Source organism: Oculina patagonica, chromosome 7, assembly GCF_052425735.1.
Source record: "Oculina patagonica isolate OP01 chromosome 7, crgOcupat, whole genome shotgun sequence".
Taxonomy (NCBI): Eukaryota; Metazoa; Cnidaria; class Anthozoa; order Scleractinia; family Oculinidae; genus Oculina; species Oculina patagonica.
This window is the reverse complement of record NC_135764.1, coordinates 1,931,658-1,951,105: the sequence shown is the minus strand read 5'-3', so window position 1 is coordinate 1,951,105 and position 19,448 is coordinate 1,931,658. Positions and strand designations below refer to the sequence as shown.

General features: G+C 40.1%; 1 protein-coding gene across 3 annotated transcripts in view; it reads left to right on the top strand.

Annotated features, from left to right (window-relative positions):
* Nucleotides 1-1,562: 1,562 nt before the first annotated feature.
* The window catches only part of LOC144661315 (uncharacterized), a 43,709-nt gene continuing 25,823 nt past the window's right edge, over nt 1,563-19,448 (top strand). For all 3 annotated transcript variants that reach the window (XM_078522036.1, XM_078522034.1, XM_078522035.1), the window contains exons 1-22: nt 1,563-1,761; nt 3,043-3,398; nt 3,575-3,800; nt 4,218-4,234; nt 4,848-4,889; nt 5,011-5,064; nt 9,251-9,343; nt 10,552-10,617; nt 10,765-10,812; nt 11,156-11,209; nt 11,391-11,444; nt 11,750-11,803; nt 12,430-12,537; nt 12,794-12,838; nt 13,093-13,146; nt 13,407-13,451; nt 13,881-14,078; nt 17,269-17,322; nt 17,665-17,709; nt 18,132-18,185; nt 18,819-18,872; nt 19,317-19,370. In XM_078522036.1, the coding sequence (XP_078378162.1) occupies nt 1,695-1,761; nt 3,043-3,398; nt 3,575-3,800; nt 4,218-4,234; nt 4,848-4,889; nt 5,011-5,064; nt 9,251-9,343; nt 10,552-10,617; nt 10,765-10,812; nt 11,156-11,209; nt 11,391-11,444; nt 11,750-11,803; nt 12,430-12,537; nt 12,794-12,838; nt 13,093-13,146; nt 13,407-13,451; nt 13,881-14,078; nt 17,269-17,322; nt 17,665-17,709; nt 18,132-18,185; nt 18,819-18,872; nt 19,317-19,370 (1,842 nt within the window). In that variant the 5' untranslated portion in view covers nt 1,563-1,694. The remainder of the gene's footprint in view (nt 1,762-3,042; nt 3,399-3,574; nt 3,801-4,217; nt 4,235-4,847; nt 4,890-5,010; nt 5,065-9,250; nt 9,344-10,551; nt 10,618-10,764; nt 10,813-11,155; nt 11,210-11,390; nt 11,445-11,749; nt 11,804-12,429; nt 12,538-12,793; nt 12,839-13,092; nt 13,147-13,406; nt 13,452-13,880; nt 14,079-17,268; nt 17,323-17,664; nt 17,710-18,131; nt 18,186-18,818; nt 18,873-19,316; nt 19,371-19,448) is intronic.

Genomic DNA, 19,448 nt, shown 5'->3' with positions numbered 1-19,448 from the left:
CATTTTTACATTCTATTTATACATTTTTACTTTATTTTGTATTCATTTCCGTCATTTTCTGACTTTTTGAGAAAATTGTACCACTCAAGATAGCGGTGTCATAGAAAACGTTTAGGGCTACTGTATCTACTTTCTCTAAAATACATTTAAATGTATTATTAAATGGAGAAAAAACCTTATGGGGGCTCCATCATTCCCCTCCCTTCCTCTTTTGTACTACAGTGGGGTATAAACTGGCTTGTTTATCCGAGGGTTTATTGCTTTGATTTCGTTTCTGCTGTTTATTTGTTTGTTTTCCTTTGTTTACGACGACTCTTGCCACAGCTAAACAACACAACCGTTTAAATATCTATCATGATGATGTGTGGGAGATGTTGTGTGCGATCTTTACTGACGTCATTGTTTACATTTTGCCTCATTAGCATACAACTTTCCGTAGAAAAGGCCTCATGCTTTATACAAAGTGACTACAGATATTTAAAGAGCTTGTGAAACTCAATTGAGGGCTACATTTTCAGCTCTTTGTGTGCAATATAAATAACGAAGAACATCGAATTTTCTCGTTCGATGAAATTCGATTGAGTTCGATGACAAATTCGTTCGGTTTTGTTCGATTCGATGCACCGGGTAAACGTAGGCTGCAAATAAGGGTTTACATCGCACAGCCTGATTTCGAGTCCGTGGCCAAAATTTTCTGTTCCCATAGCCGTGGACGGGACAAGGATGGGGGTGATGGAGGCCCAACAGCAGAAAAAAACAATCGAAAGGGGCAAAACGTACATTAGGACAAAAACAGTTGCACCCTCCAAGCCCTCCTCATTTTCCCCGATTTCTGCCCCCCCCCCCCCCCCCCCCCCCCCCCACTCCAGACCATGGTATAGCTAACTTTATTCAAATCGTTTTATTCAGGCGAACTGTATTGGGCATAGGGTCCATCCAGGTTACCAAAAGTTACACAAAGTGGTTACACAAAGTGCATATCGCAGACCAAATTACCGTGGGCTCGCAATAGTTCACATGGCATTGGCCAGACTTTCATACGTAAGGTCACAGTAGAACAATGACACGTTCTTTCATTCATTTCCGTCATAAACGTCTTTTTGTCTTGTTCACAAATTAGCACTGACAGACGATTTCTATTACTGGCTTAAAACAGGATTTCCAAGTATAAATAGAGGATAAAATTGAAAAAAAAATCCAAAGACAAACATCCAAGAAAAACCCGGCCGGCTGTAAATGGGTGTACCAGGGTAATAACAATGTTTTACACAAAGCAATATAGAGTCAATAAATAATTAACCCCGGCTAGACATAACAACTGTATGTCACACGGGCTACACGAAATGATCAAACGATAATGTCGATAGTTGCTTGGCAGTTCCAGTAATATCTCGACTTGTTCTAGTTAATAATTCTTAACAAAACGATACAGAAACCCTCCAGAAAACGAATTTTAACCACATAAGTATGTTAAAGGAGAACGAGTATATTAACATTACAACGTGAACGACGTTGTGTTACATGTCAGTGTGCATCCCGAGCTAAAGAGAGCAACTCATATTTCACAAGGGCCCATTGAGTCTTAGTTCTCGCGCGCACGCGACAGACTCTCTAAGCCATTGCTCTTGGTCAATTTGGCCTCATAAATGGTCTGAGAGTAGTGTCATTAGCCACTTACAGCGCGAGGATAGACCATGTTTATATTTACTCTGCCTCGACTGCTTCTTCTTGGCTTCATCCTAATCAAAACATCCACAGCACGTAAGTACTGTCTGTTATTGCTGTAACGAAACGTGTAAGATTTTAGAATCGTTCACGCGTTTGTAATGATTGATGTTATTCTGAACTCAGCAAATGGTTTATGTTCTACCAAGCGTCCAGACCATGAAGCCTGGTATATCAAAATTGCCCTGTCACGAAATACTCGATCGAATGCCGTATAATGAACAAAAAAACCTGGCGTAAAAATACTTCTACCGGAGTTGCACATGATGGCCATAGATAATGACCTTTCATGAATACAATATTTTTTTCTGCGATGTCCTGTTGACTGGAGTGATTTCCATTTCCCCAGTTATTGCTAGCATTTTCTTTGTGTTTTCTCCGCATAAACCATAGCACAACTAGATTTGCTTTGATTCACCTTCATCTTGTTTCTATATACGCATGGATACCCGCATGGATACTATAAGATTCAAACAAAGAGGTACTCTTAACGATCATGTGTCGAAAAGAAATATTCTTAATACCAAAATCCGTATTGTGCAGACAACATCCCGAAATAACAGCCAATCATTCGAAACAAAACCAGAAGAAAACAGCGAGTATATATCAGATGTAAATGCAGACTATTTCGTACGCTAACAAAAAAATATACACTATAGACATCAAAACACACCAGAGCTCGGGGCACACGCGCCATCGTAAGAGGTCGTCGAGAGAGCGTAATTACTCGAAACGAAGTAGAGGGACGCGAAATGTTTGCAAAGTACAGTGTACATCGTTTGTAAATATGCATTACTTCTCGTAACAGGTCTGTGACGTCTGTCGTTGAGCAGACTGGCCAGTGGTTACTTTGTGGTCTACTCACGAAACGGAACTGGTAACGCAACTCCCTTCTCGAACCCTATATCCCCCCCCCCCACCCTCTCCCTCTTAGTGAATAACAAACACTTTTGAAGTGTTACTATGACGAAATTTCTACTCTTTGCAATTGTAGGGGCAACATAAACAGTTCTCATGTTTGATGGTTCAAAATGGTGTTTTCCGTTTTCAAATATCTGTATAGGTTTTAAGGGGCGAATTAGACGGTACGAGTTTGCCTACGATTATCGCATGCGATTCGCTTACACCTTGACTACAACACGAATCGCGTCGTAGGCCCGTCGTAAGCTTGTCGCGCGGCATGTGAGAAAGTCGTACCGTGTAAATCTAAATGTAAATTTTCTTTCTTTCTTTCTTTCTTTTTTTTTATTTAGCTATCTTCTTATTTATTTACTTACTTATAAAGTTCTATACCATACCATGTTTTATTGTAAACAGAAAAGATAGACGATCCATGCATTCTCGACCTCGCTTTTGTTCTGGACGCTTCCGGGAGCATTGAGCGTGCCTGGCCCGATGTCCGGAGGTTTGTTGCTGGAGTTGTCGGCCTAGTGAACGTGTCATCTGAGGGAACTCATGTTGCGGTGACCAAGTTCGGCGCAGACGCCAACATCGTATTTGGTTTCAATGAAGGACAAGACAAAAACGCCGTTATTAATAGAGTACTAAACCTCCCTGGGCCCGTACCGTTTGCTAACACCCAAATTCACAAGGCGTTGAATCTTGTAAATGATGATCTTTTCAATGAGGCGACCAATACTTATGGATACAGAACAGATGCCAGTGTACGAAAGGTGAGATAGGCTTCGATTTTTTTAACGAATTTTTTGAAAAAGGTTTTTTCCTTTCTTTTTTTAGCTTGTTTTGTAGCCTCGCTTTAATTTTCCCAACGAGAAACAACTGCCCCTACACTATTAAACCCTTTTTGTGTCAGAATAGTTGTTTATTATAATCACTTTTTTTCATACAGGTTGTTCTAATTGTAACCGATGGGGTTCAAACCCCTCCGGGCAATCCTTTCATACCAGCTAATAAACTAAAAGAAAGGAACTTCGAGATTTATTCAGTTGGTGCAGGGCAGGCCAAGTACCATTTCCGTGAACTAGAGAAACTGAAAAACAAAGATGTTTTCTTTGTTCCCGAGGCCCGTGAGCTACCTTCGCTGATCAACAAAGTATCACAGGCACTATGCCCAAGTAAGTAAATTAAAATGTTTCAGCAATATTATTTCGTGCAGGATAAATGCGGTTAGCTTAAGTCACTTAATACAATTTTCATAAGACTGCCTTGTCTTGTCCCTTTTTATTATGAAGCTGAGAAGAGAACAGGTGCAGTCTTGCTCCTTTGGACTCTTTTCTTTTTCATGATACAACTGGTCCAAAGCTACGTCAGAGTTATCATCTTGTATTGCGCGATCTCAGTTTCCTTTACATCTCGTTTGAGATAATTCGAGCTGTAACATTTTATATTGATGAAGAAGTAATTCTACAGCAGTCCGTGTTTTCTCAGATAAGTTGTAGCGCGAAAACTTACGACTTAGCAACCAATGAGAAATCAGGCTTATTTGATGTTAACTTTTTGTTTGAATTTTGTCAATTTTCTTGCCTCGTCAGGATCTATCAAGACAGTGGTAAGTGACTCGATATTTTATTTGCTTGCTTCTGTCTTAATTTAACAATTATCCCGCGTAATCGCGCGGGATTTCGCCTGTACTTAATGGTAGCCTGAGTGGGCTAAAATCAGGGAATATTCCGCAAAATTGGCAAGCTACGTATATCGCAGAACATCTGTTTAATACGGATGACGAAAACAGATGGTGAGATGTCAACTCTCTGGTACTCTTGACTCGTTTGACTGGGTACTGATGATGAGTCAGTTTGGGCTAACCCATGGGTTAGACGACAGTGGTGAGAGCGCTCGCCTCCCACCAATCTGGCCCGGGCTTGATTTAAGTTTGTTGTTGGTTATAATCTCCTTGCTCTTGTTTTCTCCGGGTACTCCGGTTTTCCTCCCTTCACAAAAACCAACATTGCCAAATTCCAGTTCGACCTAGATAGAGGAACCGCAAGTAAACCAGAGTAATCCCACTACAGCTACCACGCCCCCAACCCACTTTGTTCCCTGTTCGCACGCCCCCTCATTTCACCATGAAACTGAAATCCCTATCCCCAGTGAAGGCCTTAAAATTAGCAGTTCCCTGTAAAGGCAGTCAACAGCGCTGTTTTTGTTTTTCTGTTTGCTAGGTTATCGGACCCCCGGGAGATCCCGGATCATTAGGACCTCAGGTCAGTAACAAAGGGTTTGTTATTGTATTAAATTTGTCAGTTATCGGCCTTTGCGTTCATTATCTCTACAAGTACTGGAAAATTACGATTTTTGCTAATACTCACCCATTAATATTTCCAGGGGTTCCAAGGAACACAAGGCACGCGCGGGAGGACTGGACCTGAGGGACCGAAGGTAGTTATTATCACCTTTCGCACTGATCAAAATTTAAGGCTGGTTCTCATATAATCGCCCCAATCGTTTCTATCCCTCTGTCACTTCAAAACTTTCTCTTGCGATCGGGGTGATTATATGAAAACATTACACAGGAAGCGATCGCTAACGTCTGCGGCGAATGGAGCGATGTACGATCGCCCCTATCCTTCTAGCTTCTCTATCCCTTTATCGCCGTAAATTGCAATAACTGAGAACATAAGAGGCCACGAGTTTTTGTCGTTCATTGAAGGCTGCCATTGTGTTAAAATGATTTTTGTGTTTTGCTGCAGCCGCAATGGCTGCAAGCAAAACACATTGAGAGCTGAAGTTTGTGCCGTAAGGTGGTAAGTGCCGTAAGGTGTAAGTGCCGTAACAGAGGAGAAATCTGAACTACCGATGTCAATCAAATCCATGAACAAACAAAATCTAAACCAATGAACCGTAGCGCTGATCGCATTCGAAGTTACGGGCCAAAGTATTCGAACGCAAACCACGTTGGACACGTTGGAAAACAGAAAACCGATTTAAAAGTATATCGCATTGGGAAAGAAAACAAACTGTGGCGCGACCACTCCAGTTTTATGAGAAAATTATTCTGCAGTTTTCATCATTTACGAAAAGAGCGAAGACTTGGAACCTCGCCGAAGGTCATAAATATTTTCTCCAAAGGACCGGTTAGTGCACAGTTTGTAAACTTTCGCTTTGAAAATAAACTTACCCTCACCTTGTCTACACTGTCTACAGCATACTAGTACTGTATTAACTCTGAACTTCATATTTTAAAATAAAATGTATGAACGTGTAACTTGTCACGCAAAGACAGCTGGAAAGGAATATACCATGCTGGTAGGCTGTACCGCTAATTGTAGCTGTATTCGAGCTATATAAAAGACAGCTAGAAACGAATTAATACTAGTAACATCACAATGGGAAAGAAACTTATTCAGTGGTGCACACCGTCCAAAACAAAGAAATATTAAAGGAAGTTCTCATTCACCAGATTCACTGCATCAGATGCAACATTCGTCAGTTCGTGTTTAAATGCGTGGCGACCAGTTTGTTTACTAGTTATTAAAAAATAATACGGTCTTCATTTAATAAACAGTTCATCCTTAAATTTCAGCTTTTCTACGACTGACAGGTAGGTACTATAGTATAAGCCCCGCTAAAATAGCTGGAAAGGGAAAGTTTTTTGAAAAATGAATTTTTGACTGCCAGACGCGCTGGCGCCACATGTTTATTTTGTGAAGATTAATTAAACGCCGTGAAAAATAGAATTTGATGTCCAGCGAGCCACTGCATCTTCGGCTACGCAGTCCTCAGTGAATCCTCCAACTTCACAAATTTCTAAAACTTTAAGAAAACGAACTTTCGCAGAATCAAAAATTGGTCCTTATCGATCTTCCGATCTTGTTGTGAAGACACTGAAATTCGACGAGTGTTCATGCGTGAAGGGATGACTGACGAATGATAATAATTATTTGTAAACTTTCGCTTTCAAAATGAACTTTGCGTTACGTTCAACGCCGTCTTTCTGTTGTTGTACGCCGGTGCGCGTGCGATTATTTATAATTTCTGAATTTTGCATATTTAACTCAGGGTGACACAACAAGTTTGTTAAGAGTTAGTTGTTCCAGTGTTTAATTTGGGTGAAAGTGGTTAAAGAACCACTGTCTTGTCACTAATAAATATATCACATTGAGTTCTTATAAGGTCAATAGATTCTGTCTTTTTCGTTGCTGTTAAAACGCTACCATTGTGACAATGATTCCAAATACAACTAACGGTAACCAGTGAGATAACGCCACTAAAAGAATCACATTGAGTTCATTGAGATTTTTTTATAATGTTAAGAGTTACTGTTTTTTATCAAAGAGACAATCATGTCAGACATTACGTTAACTTACTAGTAATTAAATTATGTTTGCTGTTTTTGATTTCAACATAACATTGATCAGTAAAATTATCAGGATTGAATTAACACAAAGTGACTACAATATAGTGCAATTATTAACCTGCACACAAGTGACAGACAATAAAAGACGTTGGATTTCAATCTCGACTCACTTGTCTTTCATCAACATGTTCCCTAAGACTTTGCTCTAGCAGCAAAACACATGGACCCATTGGGGCCCTATTTTTTTCGCAAGTCTTCGCTCATACCAGGTGATCGGGCGATCATATGAGAACCCCCCGTTGGTTTCCAATCGCTTCGATCCCCTCAGTAATTGCAAACGATCGATGCGATAGAAACGATCGGGGCGATCATATGAGAACCAAACTTCAAATGAACAAGTGAATCTCAGGGACGTCGCGTTACATACGTGCGACTAATTAACGAATTGAACGGCTAACGCTGGAAATGCCAGCTTTTCAAATCTACTAAGGTTGTTAAATAACGATTTACAAAAACACTGGAAATGGTTTTGCTAATATTTCAGTTTGTAGTAAATAATAAAGTTGGTAAATTTTAAGCTCGGTAATAGATAATGAAGATGAAGTTTTCAATATGACACGAGCATGGGACAAAGAAAACTTCTGAGTCCCCGACGGGAATCGAACCCATGACCTCCCAGATACCGGTTGGGCGCTCTAACCAACTGAGCTACGGGAGACTCGTTGTGAGCTGGGCCATTTACAGTGAAACCCCAATATAACGATCCTCGATATAACGATATTCCCGATATAAAGATGAATATTCTATGTCCCGGCAAAAGTTACAGTAAAATGTATGGGACAGAACCCCGATATAACGATCTTCGATATAACGATACTCCCGATATAACGATGAGAATTTAGCGGACCGAACGTAAAATCTCCCCCGATATAACGATATTATCAGTACACAGTCACAATTTAAGCAAAACATTGAATTTAACACAATAACTTTTCAGTAATGGAGTAATCTCTAACGTTTCTGACAACAGCTTTGTACGATTATATACGAAAATGATACTTTGTTCTAAGCCTCTTTATCAACTTTATCCTCTTTGATCTGCCCAACCGGTATCTGGGAGGCCATGGGTTCGATTCGCGTCGGGGACTCAGAATTTTTCTTTGTCCCATGTTCGTTGGTATTTGGGAGGCCATGGGTTCGATTCCCGTCGGGGACTCAGAATTTTTCTTTGTCCCATGCTCGCGTCATGTTGAAAACTTCATCTTCATTATTTATTACCGAGCTTAAAATTTACCATCTTTATTATTTACTACAAACTTGATGATTTCGACATTGCTGATCCTAGCAGTATGCAGGACGCGTGTCACATATCAACCTAGTAAATGGCCCAGCTCACAACGAGTCTCCCGTAGCTCAGTTGGTTAGAGCGCCCAACCGGTATCTGGGAGGCCATGGGTTCGATTCCCGTCGGGGACTCAGAATTTTTCTTTGTCCCATGCTCGTGTCATGTTGAAAACTTCATCTTCATTATTTCAGTTTTATTACAAAAACCTCCCTCAGGGCAGGTTTTTCCCTGAGGGCGCCCAGGGCAACACTTATTAATATAATGTAATAATATAAGTAGACATGCGAGCAGAGTAGACATGCTTACAGTCCCCTATTTTTCCGTGAAGTCGTAGAGATCGATCGTTGAATCCGACGGGCCGCCATCTTGGTTCATGAACGCGAGCGAAAAATGAGGAGAGTGCAAAATTCCCGTGGGTAGGGATGCGGGGTGTTTATAGCGTGGGGGTAAGGAGCGGAAAAATATTTTTCTGCCCCCGCCCTCCTACCCACGGGAATTTTGCACTCTCCCCAGTTTTCGCTCGCGCTCTTGAACCAAGATGGCGGCCGGTCGGAATCAACGATCGATCTCTACGACTGTGAACAGTCTACACTGAGAGTGAGACTATCCCTCTTTTAGTATCCCTCTCACTGAGCCCTCCCTCAGTGTAAGCCCTTAGAGGAAAAAATCCATACTGTAATAAAACCGAGGTATTGGCAAAACCATTTCCAGTGTTTTGTAATCCGTTGAATGTCGTTGTGGATGAAAAATTTGTCTGTGGATGTTTATTTGAATAGGATGGTTGTTAAATTACATGTATCTGATCTACTTCAAGTTGACGAGTTACTGGTTCACTTGGATATATACTGATGAAGCGAAACAGTTTCTTTTGAAGTTAATTGTTTTTATTTCGCTGTTGCTAATTTGCTTGTTATACTTCTTAGGGTCTTCCTGGAGACAAAGGTGGAAGAGGCTCCACAGGAGACCCAGGTCGCCCAGGCCCTCCAGGACCTCCCGGTTCAGTCACAGGCCTACGAGTAAGTCAAAACCAAATATTTTCTGACAAGGCTCAATTTTTTTAGCACTCGCCAGCTAATAAAAACATCAATGACGTATACGCACAATGTAATCAACAAACGCTGTGGCAACAAGAAGAAACTTGCGGAATGAAACATTATGCACTAATCATGCGCTCATTTAACAGTTTGGAGGTCTACAATTTTGTTTGGTGTTGATCAAACTTCTGTCTTGATAATTCTCGTTATCATGGTCAACCTAAATAATTTTTAAGTACATTATCCCTGATTATCGTTCGAAATACGTCGAAGGAGTAAGTAGGAAATGTGAAAAAAACCCGGAAAACATAGACAAGCGCCGGATATCTAGTATGGTAACAGGGTCACCTACGACTCAGGGACCACTCTCAGAGATACTAGATGTATATTCTTATAGTGAAGTAGCTATTTTTTGTACTAAAGTACATATAAAGCGCTCATTATACCCAATCATACCTTTTTGGTACGCTTCGGCGTCATATCAGGCGAGTTTGGTTAAGCCATGGCTCGTATTTTGGGGAGACGCAGTCGAGCCAAAATACCCATGGCGAGACCAAACGAGCCTGATATGCCGCCGAAGCGTACCAAAAGGGTACAATTAGGTATTTATCGTAGCCAAATTCTTCCAGAAATCCGGTAATATTAATCGCTCTGTTGAAGCTGCATGCTTGCCACGTTCGCAGTGCAAATTGCCACTGCTTGTATTCATACTTTTGCGGTCTTCGACACTTTTAACAAGTTCCTCTACTGACATCTTTTTACTCTTTTGTTTGGAGTTTCATTCACTAAATTTTCAAAATCAAAATTTAGCTCTAAAAACTCAGACTCCATTGTTTCAGTCTGAATGTTTCAGTACTCGTCGGTAAACATCGCGCAAATGGCAAGCGCGGTTAAGTTTAGTTTTCGCGGGAATGTTTTCCTCCTTTTACGACTGTTAAACACCAGGTAAATTTAAATTACGAGGTTCTATTTTATTGGTAAAACCTCTTTTCAATTCATCGTATGGAAACACTGTTTTACTTCAAAGTGACCACGATATCGTGGCATATCAGGTCAGTGACTTGATATCGTTGGATATCAGAACAGTAGATCGTGCTTCTGATTGACTACTTGCGACTTTGGGTACGGTAATATGCCATATAGCACCAAGTGGATAGGTGTCTCAGGTAACACTGTGTTTTCAAATTTAGAGAATACCAGGAGTCAAAGGCCCTTTGATTCAAGTCAGCGTGGTTCCTGATGCCCAGTCTGCCACGGTGAGCCAGTTGTTGTTGTTGTTGTTGTTATAATCATTGACCTTGCCTTTCATTGCACAGGTTAACAGTCAAGATGGTTTTGTTGAAGAGTAACTGTCTTAATGAGTCCCTTATCTTCGTTGAAACTGGTTGTGTTTTGTCTTTTAGCTCGGGTTGCCTGGACCAGAAGGGGATTTGGGAGCTAAAGGACTCGAAGTAAGTCAACGTTTAGGCCTTGTTTTAAATACAATTTAATTGTGTAAGAAGAATGGCGTTTTATGACCGGTGACAGAATGCATGTGTTGCGAGGGCCATGATGTTAAACATGCTTATCAAATCATAACGGAACTATTGAAGCAAACGTTGGGGGGAAAACGTAAAACCCAGCCTATTGGTGTATTGTGTTGTGTTAAAGAGGATTAATGTGATACCGAATAAATGCATTGGTGTTTTGTTATAAATCCATTTAAAACCTGGTTTAACAAAAATGGTATGAATTAATGGACTATAGACACCGTTAACGACGTGAAATCTTCAAAGTTTATTATCATTTTTACAGGGACCGTTTGGTTTTCCAGGAAAACAAGGAAATGTTGGAGATGATGGACGACAAGTATGATAGCACTGTATTTTTATTTGTATTTGAGGCTTTTTCATTGAAAATAGGTTATCCAAATACCTCAATTGTGGAATAATAATTATTGTCGTTAATTCACCATAGCGATAACGAAATGTAACCTAAATTGAAGTTAAGTCAATTATGCCATGATTTCTTTTTATTTTTCATGTTGCAGGGATACAAAGGTCCTCCAGGGCCTCCCGGGGAACTAGGCCCGGATGGAGAAGATGTAAGTAGCGGGATCAGAATTGGTCGTGTTCACACTAGAGATGTGATGACTTGAGCGAGACGGACAAAAATAGTCTTATTATTCAACAAATAATACTGATTCCCATACACCACAATTTATTCCAATTACATGTATGCCTGGGAGAACTTGAACCGCTATAGCTTGAGCCTAGGAAAAAAGTATAGTTTTTTTAGGGTTTGCACAAATGTGAACACGCGCGCGTATTTTGCCCATGTCTCCAATGAAAATAGTTATAGCACGAAATATGACCATTGATAATAACTGCACACAATATTTACTTGAAGGGACCCCAAGGTCCGAAAGGAAGACCTGGCCCACGAGGGTATGGAGGAACCAGGGTAAGTGACAGCCATGTATTTGTCATTCAAGTAACTACCAAATTCTTCACGCTCTGACAGCTGGCCATGAAAGTACAGACCATGCGGATTAGGTAATAGCTAACGAAAACCAATTGTCGCTGCACTTGGCGAAAAAGACTGTTTTCCTGCCAACTCTTTCATTCTCACACTTTGCATTGTTGACTGGGTTTCCGATCGCACGTTTGGAAGGCAGATAATAAAGAGCTTACGTCTTTGAGTGACTGACGGCGACCGGAAGGTGAATGCAATTGCTTTTGGTGCTTTTTAACCCTCAACAATCCATTAGAAAGACCTTGTTTTAGTAACTAAAACTTGACGCTACTGTTGAAGTATCGTTAATACATTCCAGGGAAAAAATCATTCAACTTACGGTTGCCGTTTGTGGATCTTGAAAAAAAGTCTGTGCTTAAACATCAACTCTTCCCTAGTCTTACAGCTCGCGGGTTTTTAACGCGCGCTGATGACAGTCAACAAGCGTGCTAGCTGTAGCCAAAAGCTGTCGTGTAGCCGTGCCAAACCCCTCCCCCTCCATCTTGTCAAACACGCTCTTTAAGTTGTTCCCTATAGAAACATAACGTTTGTATCTAAGTGTTCTTTCTTCCTAGGGGCCAATGGGTGAAGCAGGCAAATTAGGTCCATCTGGTTCCGTTGGCCCAGAGGGCCGAGAAGGAAGGGCTGGTGGGGTAGGACAACGAGGGCAAGATGGTGAACTGGTAGGTTTTTGTAAGCATTTTTTTCAGCGGAGAAGTACACGGAACCCAAAACAGGTTAACAATGTTTTGAAAGAAGGAGGATTACATTCGATTTGTAGGGCCTGTATAGTGTAGGATATTTCGAGTAGCCAATCAGAGCGAGCAAGAAACACACACCTGTGTTCAATGTGTATTATTGTACGTTAGGAATATGTTTCGCGTGCAACTTAATGATTTGATTTTAACTCCCTTTTGTTTATTTCATTTTACTTTTTAGGGACCTTCAGGTGGTCCTGGAAAACCAGGGGCAGATGGGCAAACTGTGAGTCAAAATCAAAATGTCTTCCTTTTAAGGTTATATCCTTTCTAGCTCGTTCACAACATGACATAAACCATCACGACAGAACAAAACCAACTATCCGAAACTTGTCCTACATTTTTATCTATTGAAACTGCACGTTTTTTTTTTCTCCGCAAGCTTATCACTCTTCACAAACAGTCGGAGTTAAAGAATGGCGTTTAATTGGTCAGTGTTAAATTTTAATCATTATTAAACTTCTATCTACGTTAATTTAGGGTATGAATGGATTATCTGGCCTTAGCGGACGGCCCGGGTATCCTGGACCTCAAGTAAGGACACTGACATTTGTTCTCCTTTCTCTGAAAGTTATACTTTTCGTTCAACTTAATTATTATTTGAATAGTTATTATTTAAGGCATTGACTCCCACTCTCCTTTATGGGTTCTTGCTATTATTTAGTGGCTAAATGCCTTGGGAATGGTGAAGAAGCGGCTCTCTCTATGTCACAGACAGCCACAGGCATAGATTCACTACGTGACGGTTGAATTAATTTGTCTATTACTACGGTAAACAAGTTTTCTTTTTATAGGGTTTGGAGGGTAAGGAAGGTCCAGCCGGTTCCTTTGGAGCTCAGGTGCGTATGTAATTTGTCAGGGTGGAAAGGACTTTTTGCAAAATAAACTTTTAGAGCCCATTATTGCATCGCAATTCGATGGCTTAGTTGGCATCGCTAAGCAATACTAAAAAAGAAGACCCATATCTTCTCTTTATCGTTTTCGTTCAGCACCTCAAAAATGACGTACTACTTGTGTTCAAGTTATTCACAAGGAAGGATTGGGACAAAATTATGTAGAAACGTGTGCTATCATTCATGCTGGCTGTTGCTTTTATTTATTTCCATATATGTGTTAGATGCAACGACATTTTGAATACCTTAAGTGAAGCGTCGCAACTGACACCAAGCTTTATTTTTTGAATTTTTTAGGTAACTTTTAACATCGCAAAAATTCTCAATATCTTGTAAAATAGCACCTTTTAATTTGTTCAACTATGCATCCATCAGGGTATTAAAGGCGCGACCGGCAGCCCCGGTTTACCTGGTAAACCGGGAATTAAGGGAAGTCCCGGACAAGATGGCGACACAGGCCCTATGGGGGATGTCGGAGCTCCGGGTGAAACCGGGGCTGACGGACTTCCTGGGAGTGATGGAGCGTTAGGTGCACGAGGTGTGGCTGGCAAACAAGGAGAACTCGGGGGCTTCGTAAGTTTAGCAATGATTTTTTTTTTGTTCTTTTTAATCAACAACAGCTGGTTCGTGCTTTAGCATGCACGATCGAGTTATGTGCATGTGGGAAGTTTGGAGAACACGAAAGAAGCGCAAGAGTTGCTCGAGGCAATAGCCTAGAGTGATTGTGGTGCACGCTTACTGAATTTGATTGCTCGGCTCTGCTAGCTATGCTAGAAATTAGATTTTACTGTTAAGCCATGATATTCTGCAACCAAAAAATATTAGTAAAACTCTGCAACTTATTTTACTTATTGTTGTCGGATAAATTATTCAAACCCGGAGTGACTGGAAATGTCTTATCGTAGATATCGCTGACAAACCTGAAGCTTTAAGCGAAATGTTAACAGGTCGCGATTTTTTTTACCTGATGGAGCGACCTTCTTCACAAAAGAGAAGGCTTATAAAGTCTTGTTTTAGAAGTCGTTATTTCCAGTGTTATATTTTCCCTTATTTAACAGGGCTGGAAATAACGGCCACATGATCACCGGTCAAGATGTCCGGCCAAATGAATTTTAGCTCGGTCATACCTCGTTTCTGGCCGGTCAAACACAACATGACGTTGTATCTAATTAAATACACAATATTAACCCCCACACCTAAAGTATATAGCCAACCTTTTTTCTGAAGCTGTTGAAAATGTTCTTATTCTTGCTGGTTGTTTATTTTAATAGATGCAAAACGCAACGTGAAATCTACATCTTTTCATGAAAAAAATCCGGAGGCGACACCTGTGTCTAAAATTAGATTTTGCAAAAGTTCCAAAAAGGAGACCACAGATTTTGTTATTGTACAAATCATTGATAATCTAAAAAGGGCTTATTACCCATGGCCCCAAGCATTGAAAAGTAATGTCCCATTTGTTAAGTTTAGCGATTCAGACAAATACAAATTATGAGCCAGACGTGAGACACTTGCAAAATCACATCATTCGTTTCATGTTACAAAAAAACTTTGAAAAATAGAAATTAAATTACATTGTAGTCAGCAATTGACTTTTAAATTCAAGTGAAACGGTGTTTCATTCATGAAAATACAACTTTCTTTTAAAAAAGTTTTGTTTTCACCATTCATGAACATGAATCAAAGGCTCTTCGAGCAACCTCATGGTAATTTGGTAATTCGATGAAGTGCCGACCTTCGCATTTTTTTCTAAATAAGTGTCCAATAAAGTAATTCAATCTCATTTTATTTGCGTTTGAATGTTTTATTTTTCCACATGAGTTGCGTCATTGATGGTTCGTGCTCTCAGGTTTCGTAGCGCTATTCAGTTTTCACCACAAAAATATTTACCGGTTAGTGTATTACCTTTGATCCTTTTTAGCGTTAAGTAAATTTGTTTTGTGAATATCTATACTTTTCTGTCAGCACGTATAGCGTTATTTTTGAGCAGCGGATAAAATTCGAGAGAAAGATACGCCCGAGCACTTCGTGTTTCTGCTCGACTCAAAAAGATGAAAAACAGATGACGTGACACGAGGTGACGTCACGCGAAACAGAAACGTGCTGTGGATTCAAGCTGTGGATGTGGTGTTAACTACAACACGTCACATGGCGAGCGTAATAATTTTTTAACCGTAACTACGTGTAACTCACAGCTGCTATCAGTAATGTCACAATTTCACTTAATTTGCCTTTCAATGTTTTCTTGCGTGAATGGGTCATTGATAGTTTTTGTTCTTCAAATAAGCGTTCAATAATGTGCCTTTGAATGTTTTATTTTTCCATGGGAATTGTGTCATTGATGGTTCGTGCTCTCAGGCTTCGTAGCGCGAATTCTATTTCATCACAACTGAAAGTGTAACCTTTGATCCATTTAGCATTAGGTAAATTTGTTTTGTGGATATGTTTACTTTTCTGTCAGCACGTATAGCGTTATTTTGAGCAGCGAATAAAACTTGAGAAAGATGCGCGTTTCTGCACGACTCAAAAAGATGAAAAACGGATGACGTGACGCGAAGATAATGTGACGCGAAACAAAATCGTGCAGCATGAATGTTGTGTTTACAATAAAGACGCGGTAACTGCATGTAGCTTATAGCTGCTATCAGTTATGTCACAATCTCACTTCATTTGCGTTTGAATGTTTTCTTAGGTGAATGGGTCATTGATAGAGTATGCTCTACGGCTTCGTAGAGCGAATTCTATTCTCTTTTATCACCAGAGGATAAGTGTAATTGATCCTCTTTCGATTTGTTTTGTAAAAATTCAACCTTGTTCCCTGAAAGAGAGAGACCCTGGGAATGAGGTTATAGGATAATTTGTTTTTGATTGACATGTGCTGAATGGCGTTTTAAACAACCTTTCTGTCAGCACGTTTACTGTTAAATGCATGAATTAATTGCGGTTTAATATCAGAATGGAGTGACGGAAACACGTCACTTCAAGTTCGCGAATCATCACTACACCTCATTACCATTCGGTAAAAACAAGACAGTGTAAATCAAATTACATTTCACACGAAATTTGCATAAATTTGAACATGCAAATAAAAATAGTCGAGACATTAGAACATTAGAATAAAAACTCGCTCTTATAATTTTTGAGTTCTGATCTGATTGTTATTTTCTGTGTATTAACTATTTGAGAGTTGTTCTCATTCACGAAAACAAGAGGCTTTTTCATTTTTTCATCCAACTGCTTGTAGTATTTATAGACATGAAATTATTCAATGTAAACAATTGGGTTCGTACTGCTACGTTCGCCTCACGTAACACTGCGGACATGTTGCAGCAAATAACACACTATAAAACGTGCAAAGATGTGAAATATTGTATCTTCTTTAAATTATACTTTTTATTTCTGAGATTTAGAGCTATTTGAAATGCAGGAGGAAATGGAGAACTTGAAAATTACGGAATAAAGAATTTGAGACCGTCTAGACCGGTTGTGTGAGAACGCCGATGTATTTTTCAATGCAACAGTTACAGATCATTTCAAGTCAAAGTTCCACAATTAAGCGATGTGCCTACTTATAGGAAACAACTGAACAGCATGAAAACTTTAGTTTACTTCAATATAATTGAATGTGACCGGTCAACATGACCGGCAAGTGGAAAGTTTGACCGGTCAAATCCCTAATCAGACCGGACATTGTCCGTTGACCGGCCGTTATTTCCAGCCCTGTTTAACAACCTGGTTCACAGGCACTTAAATACTTTTTTAGGGAGATGCTGGGCCGGCTGGACCAACAGGAGGACAAGGGCCTGCAGGAGCTATTGTGAGTAGAAAGACAAATAACACAGCTTGGCATTCTAATGAGGGCAATGGCAAAGTTTCTATTAGATTCAAATTTGCTTCAACGTGTTTAATAATCCCTGCCCTTAGCCCAGAGGTTTTCTTTCTTCCTTTTTTTTTCTACTGACGCGAAAAAGCTGTCGCTGCGGTCGAAGCTAGCGAGAGAAGAAAACATTGCTTGTCCCTTTACGTCTCATTTTACTGTTTCGCTGTTCAAATTTAATTTTAAAAGATAAAAAAAAGGAAAAACCACATTTTGGAACTAGGATAATTAATCCCAATTACGTAGTTAAAATAGAATAGCTAATGTCATGTATATTGACAGGGTCAACCAGGAGATAGTGGACCTGCTGGCGCGAGGGGAGCAAAGGTATTGTTACTTTTGTCAAAGTCTGTTTTGATAAGTCAAAAGAAACCCAGTAAAAATTCCCAGCAAGAGATGTGTTGTTTAGTATAAACAATTATTCCCAATCATAAATGCATGTTAATAAAAAAGAATGCATTTTGTTCTCGTTGAGAGTAGTGATGTAGAAGGAAATTACAGTCGATCATCTCCTCACTACGGACACCTCCTTATCACGGACAATTCACTTGATTTTTAGAGCCACCAAAAGTCACATACTATACAAACACTATTGCCTGTTCTTTTGGTGTCCATAAAGAGGTTCGACTTTATGATAATGATTAATTTTTCAGTTGCATATGAGATCTTATAGCAGAAATCAAAAATCAGTTCTTCCCAAACAAAAATAAAAATAATACCCTTTGATGAAGGTGACGCTATTGTTTTAGGGTGAGATCGGCAAGCAAGGAGGTTCCGGAAATGGTGGCGAAAAAGGAATCGCGGTAAGAGAAACTTGAAGGTCATAATGAAAACAGATTATATACTTATCTCTTAGTCTTCCTTTTATTCTCAAAGCCTTGCTACCATTTTCACTTATCTTTCTGCTTATATTTGAGATGTTACTTTTACACTTTTGAAACTCAACCAGGAGTACTTTCCATTCTAAAGGCTGGTTCTCACATGATCGCACCGATCGTCTCTGTCGCTTCTGTCGTTTGCAAAGTCTGAGGTGATTGGAGCAAGCTTAAGCAAACTTTTTGAAGCGACAGAGGCGACAGAGACGATAGGGGCGATCATATGAGAATCAGCCTTAACAGCAAATCCCGGTTTGAATTTCCGAAATTTCCAGTGGCTAATGAAGCAGCATTTTCTAGTTGACTGACCAGAATCAAAATGTAAATAATAAAGATGGTGAATTAAAATGTTTTCAGAAATTTCCAAAAAAGTTGACAACCACATGGGGTATACCCAAATTTTCGAAATTTTCTTCTTAGAAAGTTTCATGCCATTCCCTCCCGTTCTGACGTTTTCGAGAATTTTACGTCAAATGGAAAGCTCCCCAGGAGGTGGTCAGTTTGAAAATCGACTTTGCGTCTTATTTGACATTGTATCTTGCTGCCACTTTGGTCCTTTAGGGTCTTGCTGGACCAAACGGAGACCGAGGAGAACAAGGCCCAGCTGGTAAAAAGGTAAGACGAGATTGAGTCGTACTACAATCAACTCTCCTTTAACGGACACCTCTATAAGACGGACACCTGGTGTTGGTCCCGTCCGTGCCGTTTTTCAGTCATTTTACTGTAATTAATCTCTCTATAAGACGGACATCTCTCTGACGGATAGATTGAGCCGGTCCTAACGGTGTTCGTAGATAAAGGGAGTTGGCTTTACTCCTTTAGGAAACGAACGCTAATGGCTGCTAATGAGATTCCACACCAGCGAGTTTCTTCGGAGCAAAATGTAGTACATTTCATGACGTCGCTGTTTACTATTTGCAAGATATAGGCCCTTTGCAGAACGCTGTCATATGGTCTTGTTAATCATAGAAAAATAGTAGAGGGATGAAATGGAAACAGCGTGATGAAATAAGTAAAATTGTTAATTTTGAAACCGGGATTTATTAATTTCATTTTTAGGGACAGCCTGGAGGCGCAGGAAGTCGTGGGAGAAACGGTGAACGCGGCCAGCGAGTAAGTTATCTTTGTATTGGTGTTCAATCTTGGAAGACGGTATTGCCGTGACAAACCTCACCAGTGCGGTCTATGGCT